The sequence below is a fragment of the Periplaneta americana genome, chromosome 16 (genome assembly GCF_040183065.1).
Source record: "Periplaneta americana isolate PAMFEO1 chromosome 16, P.americana_PAMFEO1_priV1, whole genome shotgun sequence".
Taxonomy (NCBI): domain Eukaryota; kingdom Metazoa; phylum Arthropoda; class Insecta; order Blattodea; family Blattidae; genus Periplaneta; species Periplaneta americana.
This window is the reverse complement of record NC_091132.1, coordinates 187,066,903-187,079,939: the sequence shown is the minus strand read 5'-3', so window position 1 is coordinate 187,079,939 and position 13,037 is coordinate 187,066,903. Positions and strand designations below refer to the sequence as shown.

Genomic DNA, 13,037 nt, shown 5'->3' with positions numbered 1-13,037 from the left:
AATAATAATAATAATAATAATTATGACAATAATAATAATAATGACAATAATAATAATAATAATAATAACAATAACAATAATAATGCAATAATAATAATAATAATAATAATGACAATAATAATAATGGAAATAATAATAATAATAATAATAATAATAATAATAATAGGAGAAGAAATGCCTGAAGGAAGTGAAATAGGGAGAGGAATACGACAAGCATGCCTTTTATCACCTACCCTGTTAAACATCTACTTGGAGGATTTAGTGAAGAACTGTTTTGAGAACATGGGAAGAGTGATAGTAGGAGGATGAAGAATAAAATGTATAAGATTTGCTGATGATATGGCGTAATTAGCAGAAGAGATGATACAAAGGGGTATGTTGTTACTGGAGCTAAATGACAGCTGTGAGCGATATGGAATGAAGATAAATGTCAACAAGACGAAGAGCATGGTCATAGAAAGAAAAGTAAAGAACATAAACTTGCGAATTCTAAATGAGGCAGTAGACTAAGTGGACAGTTTCAAATACTTGGAATGCATGCACTTGAGCTGCTGGCAAGAAGGCAAAAGAAGGATAGCAATGGCAAAGAAAGCTTTCAATAGAAAGAGGAGCATCTTCTGCGGACCTCTGGAGAGAAGAGACTAGTGAAGTGCTTTGTGTGAAGTGTAGCATTGTATGGGGCAGAAACATGGACATTACGACGAAGTGAAGAGAAGCGACTAGAAGCATTTGAAATGTGGATATGGAGAAGGATGGAGTGTGTGAAATGGACAGACAGAATAAGAAACGAAGCTGTGTTGGAACGAGTGGATGAAGAAAGAATGATGCCGAAAGTGATCTGAATGAGAAAAAAGGAATTGGCTGGGTCACTGGCTGAGAAGAAACTGTCTTCTGAAGGATGCACTGGAAGGAATGGTGAACGGGAGAAGAGTTCGGGGCAGAAGAAGATATCAGATGATAGACGACATTAAGATATATGGGTCATATGAAGAGACAATGAGGAAGGAAAAAAATAGGAAAGATTGGAGAATGCTGGGTTTGGAGTGAAAGGCAGAACACTATGAATAATAATAATAATAATAATAATAATAATAATAATAATAATAATAATAATAGGAGAAGAAATGTCTGAAGGAAGTGAAATAGGGACAGAATACGACAAGGGGAGTGATAGTAGGAGAAAGAAGAATAAAGTGCATAAGATTTGCTGATGATATGGCGTTGTTAGTAGGAGAGGAGATGATGCTAAGGGATATGCTACTGGAGCTAAATGACAGCTGTGACCAGTATGGGATGAAGATAAATGCAAATAAGACGAAGGGCATGGTCCTAGGAAGAAAAGTAAAGAAGGTAAACTTGGGAATTCTACTGTAAATGAGGCAATAGAGGAAATGGACAGCTTAAAATACTTGGGGTGTACTGCTGTCAGGAAGTCAAAAGGAGGATAGCAATGGCAAAGGAAGCTTTTAATAGAAAAAGGAGCATCTTCTGCGGACCTCTGGAGAGAAGAGACTAGTGAAGTGCTTTGTGTGAAGTGTGGCATTGTATGGAGCAGAAACATGGACATTACGACGAAGTGAAGAGAAATGACTAGAAGCATTTGAAATGCAGATTATGGAGAAGGATGGCGCGTGTGAAATGGATTGAATAAGAAACGAAAGAGTGGATGAAGAAAGAATGATGCTGAAACTGATCAGGAAGAGGAAAAGGAATTGGCTGGGTCCCTGTTTGATGCCTTCTGAAGGATGCACTGAAAGGAATGGTGAACGGGAGAAGATTTCGGGATAGAAGAAGATATCAGATGATAGACGACATTAAGATGTAGGGATCATATGAAGAGATGAGGAAGACAGAAAATAGGAAAGACTGGAGAATGCTGGGTTTGCAGTGAAAGGCCTGCCTTTGGGCAGAACACTATGAATAATAATAATAATAATAATAATAATAATAATAATAATAATAATAATAATAGTAGTAGTGCTAAGGAAGCCGGCCCGTCTCGGAAGGCAGGCAGGCGGCAGCACCTGGTGCAGCGTCGTGAAAGCCGCGCCTGCGCGCCGCGTCGCGCCGTATTGATCGGATGCTGCACGGCCCATCTCGGGGCTGGGTCCAGCAGAGCGCGAGCAGCGCCCGCGCGAGCGACATGGCCACTGACGAGGACGAGGGTCGAACCCGGCCCCCCACGACGTGCTGAGCCCCCACCAACATGGTGGACCTGGGCGGCTACGTCATCATCCTGGTGGAGACCAAGGACAAGAAGATCAAGCTCTATGGTGAGTGGTGTAGTGAGGCGGGACTCTAACCCTGCGCCGTGTGACAGTGGTGTGATGGCGCGCGTGTTGCAGGCTCTCCCGCGGACAAGGCGGACCTGGAGGTGGGGGACGAGATCCTGGAGGTCAACGGCAAGTCTCTGGAGGACGCCACCCACACAGAGGTCATCTCGCACATCCACCAGGTGAGCTAGGGGGCGCCGAGCGTCGTGGGGCAGGTCTCCCGGCAGGACGCTCACGGGCCGTTCTCTGTTGCAGTGCATCCGGTCCAGGACCATCTGCCTCCGGGTCAAGCGCCGGAGCGGCAACCGCCTGGGTGAGTACAAGTTGGCAGCCCTGCCAGGCGCCGCCCGCCAGACAATATTGACATTCCGCAGGTCTGCCAACTGCCTCGTTGCGTCACTTTCTCCTCGGCACGGCGATTTCCGCTGCCGCCGCGATCGATCGGAGCAACAGGTGCTACTAGTGACAGTTCTCGCCGGCAGTTGGCACTGCGCGCGGCCTCGCAGGTTGTGACGTCACGACGCTGTCGTGGCTGCCGGAGTCAGGTGGCGGGACCACGGGTAGTGCTGGAAATGCGTAGTGTAGCTTAGTGTTGCGGCAGTGTCTTCCAGTCGTGGACAAAATTGTGTTTGTGTGTGTATGTATGCGTGTGGCCGGTGGATTCTCGGAGGAGAGGAGGTGAGTTCTGGTTGTGTTGGCTCGGGGGTGCTTTGTTCACTAGGGGGTTGTCAGCTGTTGCATGTATTCTCGGAACGAGGACGGTCGTGAAAGTCGGGTTTCTGCACTGATTGACGGAAACCTACACTTTCTCATCAAGCCCGACCCTGTCCCTAAAACGCAATAACGGATTAGATACCTATTTCTTCAATATTGCCACGGGCAGAGTACACAGATAACTGCGTTCTTTGCCTTGGAGAGATCAAACAGGTGACTACTTTTTCTGTAAGTTTCCACGAGAAGTTGACCGCGTTATTTGAAAACTTCCCATACCTAGGATTAAACATATGACGGCGTTCTTTGTAAGTTTCCTCGAATAGAATGAACAGATGACTGCATCCTTTGTAAGTTGTCATGGGGGGGAAGAAACAGACGACTGTGTTCTTTTGTAAGTTTCCATCCGTGATCACATATTTGTGATCAAGGGTTGCCATGGAATGAAGAAACAGATGACTGACTGCATTTCGTGAGACATAAACCTAAAAGGGCGCTTACTGAATCGCAACAGAAAGTGGTCGAAATCTGTTGTCCATTTCCAGCTTAACATAAAACTCATTTCCTGACGTGCTGAGTAGCTGGCACCACATTCCATCTGGACGGAACGGGCGGTGCGTAAAGTAGAAAAAAAGTTACTTCATTCTTTGCTTTCTTTATCATTTGTTTTTGTTTTTTTTTTTTCGCTCTTGATGGCGGGTAATACGGCCGGAGCTGTGGCCTCCCAGAGGGCCCCTACGCGGCGGCTGGAACGAACGAGTCAAGGCCGGCGGGTCGGGGTGCGTTCGGATCTGCGTGCTTGTTTGTGCCGTCACTATTTGTGGAAATACTCTGCGTGAATGTTGGCGATAGTTGTTAAATTTCTGGGAACAAGTTCCGTTGTGTTGCACCTGTGATGAACCGAGTATTCAATCTGACAAATGGTAAACACGAATTACCATTCATAATATTCAATAAATTGCGAACATTATTGGTTTTCTTTCTGTGTGAGCATTGAAGTTTCTGGTATGCAGTGCAAGATCTGCCGTGCTTCTGCCATCTCATGACAGCACAAGAGGTATAAACATTTTTAGGTTCAGCAGTAGTATTATTATTAAAACATTACCTACATGTGAAGTGAAGTGTGAGTGTAATTCTAGCCAACTTTTATTCAAAATTCTGTTCATGCATATTTTGTCACACACAGATATGAACACGAACTTAAAAATAATTTTTTTAATATTCAGAAAGGCATGCTGCTTCGAATTTTTGTCATAAAAGTTACCTTAGCGAATGATATTTATAATGCATAATTCAATAGCGTGGAAAATTTCACTGTTTTAGACAAATGTTCGATACTTATTCAAACATAACCTCAAATTCTCGTAAAATCCTGCTTTCGAATGCCTATAAAGTAATATAGGAACTTTATGATACAGCCAATGTATTGCTGTTGTTTTTAGTTTATTTTGAGACATCTTATCCAGAATGACTTAAACTGATAGGAGGTCTCAAAATTGCTAAAACAGCAGCATTACATTGCCTACATCATACAGCCTCTTACAGTACATTTGTGTAGTCATCTGCTGTATATGAATTTATTAGATTCCGAAGGCCGTCGCTTTCTTACTTGTCACTGTTGGAAAAAGACGTCTTGGTAATAAAACTAGACAGCTCGTAGATGATTTCTCAATACCGCCTACGTGTCGAGCTTTCAGTCATGGCATTACTTCTGTATTTTAAAATCTCTGCCTGCCGTGTCGAGGTTCAAAATACATACGTATGGATTTTTAAGTTTATTTTATAATTGTAAACATTTTTTTCTCCTCTTACAAATTGTTGTACTTACTGTAAAATTTGTACCTTACTTAGTGTATTTATAATGTATTTGTTTAGAATCGTCAGATAGCATTTGTTTTCTGTAACTTATCACTCTTATCTCCCATCGATAAGCTTTAGGCTCTGTTAGATGAGGGATTGTATTTCTTTCAGGAAGGCCATTCGAGGCCAGGGGGCGTAGCTGTACGTCAGCTGATCTGTCATAAAATACGATGCAGAGTAACTTCTGACTTCATCCAGATGTCTATGTTCACAGAACGCTGTGAACCTGGAATTTGTTGCGATACGACGTGGTTCGTACAGATTGCAATTTTTTAAAGAAAAAAAAAAATCCATAGAACCGATTTATGCAATATTGTTTTGCGAGAATTTACAATAAAGCTTTTCAAAATTTTGATAGTACGTTATATTACACTTTTTTTTTTTGTAAATTAAGTTGTAAGCAAGCAGTTGAGGATATGTAGGCCTATAATATACGCTGATTTAACGATATGCCAGTACCTAGTTTCTTTTCTCTGTACTTATTATTCATAATGGATGAAGAAGGATGTGTTTTTAGATCTGGTAATTCTACAGAAGAACTGGATCTAAAGGGGCACATTCTTTATTTAACAATTAAATACTACAAATAGTATAGAGTACGTACTAAGCACGTGGTTTTACTTTCCAGCATCATCCAATACTTTTCACAGAATAACCTAGAACTCTTCATCTGTTGTACATAGTAATGAATGGATGTGTCGCCGCCATATTGTCCCCATTAGATGTCACGAGCAACCGATCACCATTGAAATGTAAAACACGATTGTTAATTATGTCGAAATAAGACTTCCTTCGACAATAATCTCTGTCTTCACTGGCACTAATAATACCTTCTTGGTGGTGCAGATCAGGCCCCCAAACACCCACTGCCTAGAAATTTATACTTGGATTTCTTGAGGAAACTGAAGTACCTACAGATCTTTTTATTATATCTCTGCCATTATGCAGTGTCACAGTTTGCTGTGAGGGGGAAGAGAGACAGCAAAAGGTTGTAATTCTTTTTAATATTTCGACGTTCACGACTAAGATAAGCCACTTGAAATTTTACAGTCACTCATCGGCAGACATATAATGCAACATCTGTACTTAAATTACACGTCTTATCAGCATGTGCCATTGTGGTGGCAATACATTCATTACTATGTACAACAGGTGAACAGTTGTAGGTTATTCTGTGGAATTTGTTGTTGCCAAAAGGTAAAATCATATGCATAGTATTCTATGCTATTCTTAATATGCAATTATTAAAGAAAAAATGGTACCTCATTTGGTTTAGTTCTTTTGTAGATTTACCCTCTAGATTTTTATGAAAGTTTGTTTATTGAGGATGATTGAACACATTTTTACTATACTATCCAATTTGTGTGTGTGATTTATTTTAGTCTTGTGGTTGTTATACTTGAAACGGTAGTACACATAGGCCTAATTTTTCGAATTCAGTACTTTTTAAATCTTTAGTTGTCATATAAAATTAGTTTATTAGTCATAGAAGTCCACCACTGTGAAGTAACAGCATATCTCAAAGCTGGGCGTCGTTCTTCAAAGCTAGATATTTTTCATCTGTTATTAATTTATACAGAACATTCGCTTATATAATGTAGGTCGACCAGGCAGTGCGCGACCGGCATGAAGGCCATGCAACACATGACAAACCATCTCCTGCACACTTTGCATTCCAGTTCAGTTGCTCTGTAGGAGTGGTTGTGTTGACGTTAGATTGCGTGTATTCTTGTGAGTGTGTTAGTGAAATATTTAGATTTAGGAGTGGTCTTTTGCTGCTGTTGCTATGTGAAATGGTAACATTAGGAAATTTTCTTGCAAATCTAATTTTTTTTAATTTTCCGCAATCACTCTTTTTCAGATAAGTTTTTATTATGAAAGTCTCTGATGTAAATTTCTGTGGCTGCCAAGTGAGCAAGCTAATCCAAACACTTCACTAACATAATCAGAAGAATAACACGCAATCTAACATCAGCACAACCATTCCTACAGAGAGACTGAACTGAGCTGCTGAGATGGTGCAGGAGATGGTTTGTCACGTGTTGCATGGCTCTTGTGCTGATTGTGTGCCACCCAGTTGACCTACATTATGTAAGCGAATGCTGTGTAGAATTTTATTAGATCTGTAAGATTGAAGACTATTCACTGCATCATCACACTGCAGATATAGCTGTTCTTATTCCAACATCACATACAAATAGAGATGAAAACAGTAAAATTTTAGATTTCATTTTCATAAAAGTGTACACTTTTTAAATAAATTGTTCTGTAGCACCCTCAATAACTCCCACAAAAGAATCACTCTTGAGAGATATTTCAGGATATTGGATTTGAATCATTGACTGTAAGAAAATGCCTGCAGTTTTTGACAGAAATTTGTCTCTTGAATAATTTTAACATTAACTGAAATTATTTCACTGCAATGTATGTATCATTGACCAGTTTATCTTCAGTAATTCAGTGTCCAAATCATTCAAATATTTTGCTAAAACAACAACAAATGCTAAGCAGGAGAACCAATCGTGGTCACTTTAACAATTCATATGGGCTAGCTTACCCTTTTCTTCAAGAAATCTGTGAATTGCCTCGCGTAGAGCAGAAAACCTTGCCAATGTATGACCACATCTCGGCTACCTTATTACTGCATTTTCACTGTCACTACACGCTGTAGGTCTAATAATTAAACTTATAGATATAACAAACATAAGAACCAATAAAATAAATCTTGTTTAAGAAATAAAACTCTAAGATTGCTAGTACAGTCAACTCAGGATATAGTGTACCTTTGCGGACTTGCATATTTTGTTCACTATACCAGAGGTTCACTAAATCTGAAGTGTCTCTCCCCTGACCTTAAATGGCAGGAATGAATGAAATTGTGAACAAGAAAATAAAATGTTGTACAGTAATTAAAATATTTCATTTTTGTGGAATGGATTACACTGTATACTGTTACTCACAGTTGATTTACTTAAACTATGCTGTCGACCCACATCTGTTTGTGAAAGACCACGTTCAGTGTCACTTATAATATTCGCCGTATCTTCCAAAGAAAACACTTTACGCTTCGACAGTTTTATACAGTACATTCACAGTTCGAACACTAGAAACAGACTGATCAGGTAGAAATGACCAACACTGTTATGGTGTGACTGCGTATTCAGCCTTGGAAATTCCCAGGTCACTTAATGGAAACTGGGAGGGGATTGATGGAGTTTGAAAGCCATCAGAATCTTACCTTCATTTACGCTCTGGACATAATGTCAGTTCCCTTTTAATAAAAGGAAGCAATTTCATTTTCTGTTGTTTCAGTGCTATCCGTCATAATGGAATGTATACTGTATACTGTTACTCACAGTTGATTTACTTAAACTATGCTGTCGACCCACGTCCGGTTGCGAAAGACCACATTCAATGTCACTTATAATATTCGCCTTATCTTCCAAAGAAAACACTTTACGCTTCAACAGTTTTATACAGTACATTCACTGTTCAAACACTAGAAACAGACTGATCAGGTAGAAATGACAAACGCTGTTATCGTGTGACTGTGTACTCAGCCTTGGAAATTCCCAGGTCACTTAATGGAAACTGGGAGGGGTTTGATGGAGTTTGAAAGCCATTGCAATCTTACCTTCATTTATGCTCTGGACATAATGTCCGTCCATTTTTAATAAAAGAAGGCAATTTCATTTTCCTTTGTTTCGATGCTATCCGTCATAATGGAAATGTTTCTGAGAACAAAAGGCAACCCTTTGACAGTGAAGGATTAGAAAAAACAGTAGAGTAGTGTGCCTGAGAACAGAATGGTAACCTTTCGATGGTGTAGTGAGGCAAGGTCGTCACACTTTCCAGGATTTACAGTACAGCTCATTGTCTAGGAATCACTAATCCTACCTTTGCCCTTTGACTAAAAGAGTAAGAAACTTTGAATGTTGTTCTTAACACATTCTTTCAATTTTATACAAGAAGATCTAACTTCAAATAAGAATTTTTCAGGATAAAATTCTTGTTAAGGTTCACTATAAACGGAAATATTAATGTACTTTTTAATGCATGTGGGTCGGGACCAACGATTTAGGTTCACTACAGCTGAATGTTCACTATAACCGAGTTCACTATATCCAGAGTTGACTGTAATTTAATATACAGTATAATTTTCAGTTTTTACAGGAAAAAAGGCGGGCCACATAAAAAGCCGTGGCAAGCCAGATGTGGTCCATGGGCTATAGTTTGGGCAATCCTGATCTATGACCTGAGGGCATTGGTATCTCGTCCTCACTGAAACTGTACCGAATTTTTTCCAAAAGGAACTACATTGCCCTGAACCAGCATAACCTACTTAACAGTCCAGAGGCAGCATACCTAGGCACTAACCAATAGACTACAAAAGAGAGCGACAGTTAAAAATACAAGAATGTGATATGAAAACTGACGCTATCCCACTTATAATTGGATGTCATAGCTCTATATCACAAAGCTTGATGCCAGACCTGCCAAAACCACAGCATAGAAAAAAAAATATTAAACTGTAAGACAAAACAGTGTGAAAGGGGTGTAACAACGTTAATTTTAAGAACAGAATCTTTAGGTTGTAAGTAACCAAAAAGTCAATGTCATTTTTGTATTTGAATAACGTGCAGCCGAAAAAAAATAATTTGTGTCTGAAGTTTGAATCCTATTTATGGTAAAACTATTGGGTATGGAGACGAATGAGTGGTAAGATATCAGTGCGAAGAACAAGCCAAAAAAAATATTCCTTTGTCATTTCTTCGAAAAGCACTTCATTTGTGTGATAATGTACAAAATTAACCGATATTAAAAAAGCTGATGCCTGAACATTGTCTACCAAAGAGACTATTGTATCACCATCCACGAGGACGAAGAGATTTAGGCAGACATCACTGACGTTGGACGGACCAATTCCATTTGTAGTTCACAGATGGGAAACAACCCAAAACTGTGTGTGTATTGGCAGAAGAAGAAGAAGAAGAAGAGAAGAAAAAATCTTTTATAGTGGGACAGAAGTTTAATCAGTTAATTTTGTATGTTATTACACAAATGAAGCATTTTTCGAAGAAATGACAGAGAGTATTTTTTTTGGCTTCCGATAATGAATTTGCAAGAGCAAGAATATCATCTAAACATATCAAATAAAATAAGGTGTCAAGTTTTTCTAGCTGATGTAACAATTCAGTAGCCTGCACGGCTTCCTTCTTGCTGCCAGACAATTTTTTAGGCCCAACCCAACACAGTTAAATCGGCTCTTGAAGAAATAAACGCATTTTTGACTTCTTAGCTTAATGCTATCAATTGTAACTATTGCTCTGGATCCATGGTTTGGTTTTAATGTTGAGTATTTTCTTTAAAAAACTAAAAAATTCGCATATTTTTTGGGTGGGCCTGGACTACACCACTGTTTTGAGACAGATTTTGTGTCGCGTAATAGTTGAAGTCAACTGCAGTTTTCAGCTCTGATTTGATTATATGTGTCATGCTCATGTTTCGAACATCTGTCCAGTTATTGTTCATGAGATGAAACATCCTCTTTGTATGAGCATTACTACTTGGTTTGCTTAGAACAAAACTAGCCAGTTTTTCCAAATTTATAATACTAACACTGTTTGATTTTAAACGGGTGAGCACTAAAACCCATTTCTGGCAACCATTACTTTCTATAGTAGGGCCACGTTTAGTAGTTGCTTCCAAGAGCGGAGAAGTGGGGCTAACCTCGCGACCTATTAGTGCGATATCCCAACCTGAGATAACATTCTGTCTCATCCATTCAAAAACATTACCGCTCCATAGTCTGTACAGATCTTTTATTAAATCTCTGCCTCTGTGCAATTCACAGTTTGCATTTAGAGGGAAGAGAAATAGCAAAATGTTTAATGTTCTTTTTAATATTAATGCTAAAAAGCATGAGGTTTCTGCAGAAGATATTACAGGATCGAAGACTCATTCGAGAATGACCGAACATTATAGATTTGGAGTTGCAGGAATATCACAAAAGTTAAACGCTTCAGAGAAGAACAAAGACAAATTATCTCTATGAGTTTTCCTTGTTGGAATTCTAATATACTTATGCTGCAGATATAGTGCAAATGTTTCTTGTACGCTAATACCAAGTACTGCAGAATGTTGTGAATACATTTCGCTTAACGTGATTACGTCATAATCAGGACTATGGAGTCCAGCTCGCTACTAAAAGTGGCCCTACAGTACAAAGACTGCATATTTTAATGCATTTTATGAACAACAAAATTCATCATATAATCTATCATCATTCACGGCAAAATCAAATGTTTAGAATAAACATTTTTACATTATGGAAAAAGAAGAAAGAAAAATGGTCGAAGAGAAGAATAATATGGGAGACTGTTAAAAATTAGGGGAAAATAGGGAGATTCCGGGAAATATGGGAGGATTGGCAACCCTATTTAGGACTACAACATGAAAGGAAGATGATGATGACTCTGAAGTGGCATTGATAAGAGATTACAGCTTTGGTTGAAGAGCTCGAATAACACTATATAAGATACTTACTCAAAGCATTGTTACGTATGGAAGCAAATCATGGACACACTCACAGAAAATGTTCACTATGGTTGATTGCCTTACTTACTTACTGGCTTTTAAGGAACCCGGAGGTTCATTGCCGCCCTCACATAAGCCTGCCATAGGTCCCTATCCTGAGCAAGATTAATCCAGTCTCTATCATCATATCCCACCTCCCTCAAATCCATTTTAATATTATCTTCCCATCTACGTCTCAGCCTCCCCAAAGGTCTTTTTACCTCCGGCCTTCCCACTAAAGTCTGTGTGATGTATCTTGTCTCACTGTGAAAAGAGAGAGAAAGTAGATATGTCTTACTTCGTCTGTATTGTTATGATGATGGGGGAGTGGAGCGATGCCGTCCATCCGTCCAGTGTTGGAAGGGACTAGTTGCTACATTCTGTAGCGCAAAATAAAATTACAAAATATCTCTCTTCGTACTGTGTAGTTCCGTCTCTGAGCTTGTCTTTCAAGAAACTGAGTTCCGGCAGCCTGTACAATAACAAGGTTTTGAAAGGAATCCTGAAATTTTACAACCCTTCTATAATCTCCACCCTCATTTGAAGGGACTTGGTTTCATTGCTACTGAGACAAGATGAACCTTACCAGGTATAACACTCTATATGCATTTCTGGATTCGCCCATACGTGATGGTTGATTGCCTTCAAAGGAAAATCCTCAGAAGGATATTGACCAGTTTTCTCTAATGGGATGTGGGGGATTAGACACAATATGAGTTCTACATCCTGTATGATGACATTGATGGCATAGCACTACCAACTTATGTACATATTAGAAGATTACTATGGGTTGAACTCATATCGATGGCCCAGAACGACTGTTCCAAGTCCATTTGACTATTTTTTTTTTCAGAAGAGCTATTTTAAGCTCCTGACATTCAAAGCTTCATGAAACAATTTGGAATAGCTTCATAGCAACCTTATGGAGAGAAATATTTACAATTTTGTTCGATTCATATATGCAGAGAAGAACTGGAACACAATGAAACACAGATTTCTTTCTTATAAAAAGTTGGACTTATAACAGTCTGGTTCTCAGCCGTCGAAATGAGAATGGAAGAGGGGCACATTTCCAGAATAGCACTTCAGGGACATTTTAAAGAGAAGAGACATGCTGCCAGCCAGGGGCGGATGCAGGATTTTTTTTCGGGGAGGGATTTGAGGAGGTAGTAAAAATGAAGTAATGAGAAATAAGTTTATATACTCACAATTTGTTTCCGAGTCACAAACATTTACAAATTGGCCTGAGTAGTGTAGTCGGTATAGCCTTCTGTGCTCGAAGTTGCGGGTTCTACCCCAACCCAGCTCGATGGAATTTAAGTGTGTTTAAATGCGACAGGCCTCATATCAGTCGATTTACTGGCATGTGAAAGAAGTCCTGAGGGAAAAAATTCCGGTACACTGGCGACGCTGATATAACCTCGGCAATTGCGAGCCTTGTTAAATAAACCATAATTTTTTAATTTTAACATTTACAATGACTGCAATACAAAAACAATGACAGAATGACATTTACAGAAGAAGACGACGAGGCTTCTTAGACATTTATCCAGTACTTCATGAGCTTTTACTTCTACATTTTTATGTATATACATTAAGGCCAGTCCATTTAATCTG

The 13,037-nt window shown here is 39.2% G+C and overlaps 1 protein-coding gene across 3 annotated transcripts in view; it reads left to right on the top strand.

Moving 5' to 3' along the window:
• The first annotated feature begins 1,913 nt into the window (after positions 1–1,913).
• LOC138692244 (protein PALS1-like) overlaps positions 1,914–13,037 on the top strand; it is a 304,119-nt gene continuing 292,995 nt past the window's right edge. Inside the window, exons 1-3 of one of the 3 annotated variants that reach the window (XM_069815383.1) lie at positions 1,914–2,273; positions 2,346–2,455; positions 2,529–2,586. In XM_069815383.1, coding sequence (XP_069671484.1) covers positions 2,207–2,273; positions 2,346–2,455; positions 2,529–2,586 — 235 coding nt within the window. In that variant the 5' untranslated portion in view covers positions 1,914–2,206. Of the gene's footprint in view, positions 2,274–2,345; positions 2,456–2,528; positions 2,587–2,793; positions 2,952–13,037 lie in introns of those variants that run through there. The other 2 variants (XM_069815382.1, XM_069815384.1) reach the window with 2 other exon arrangements.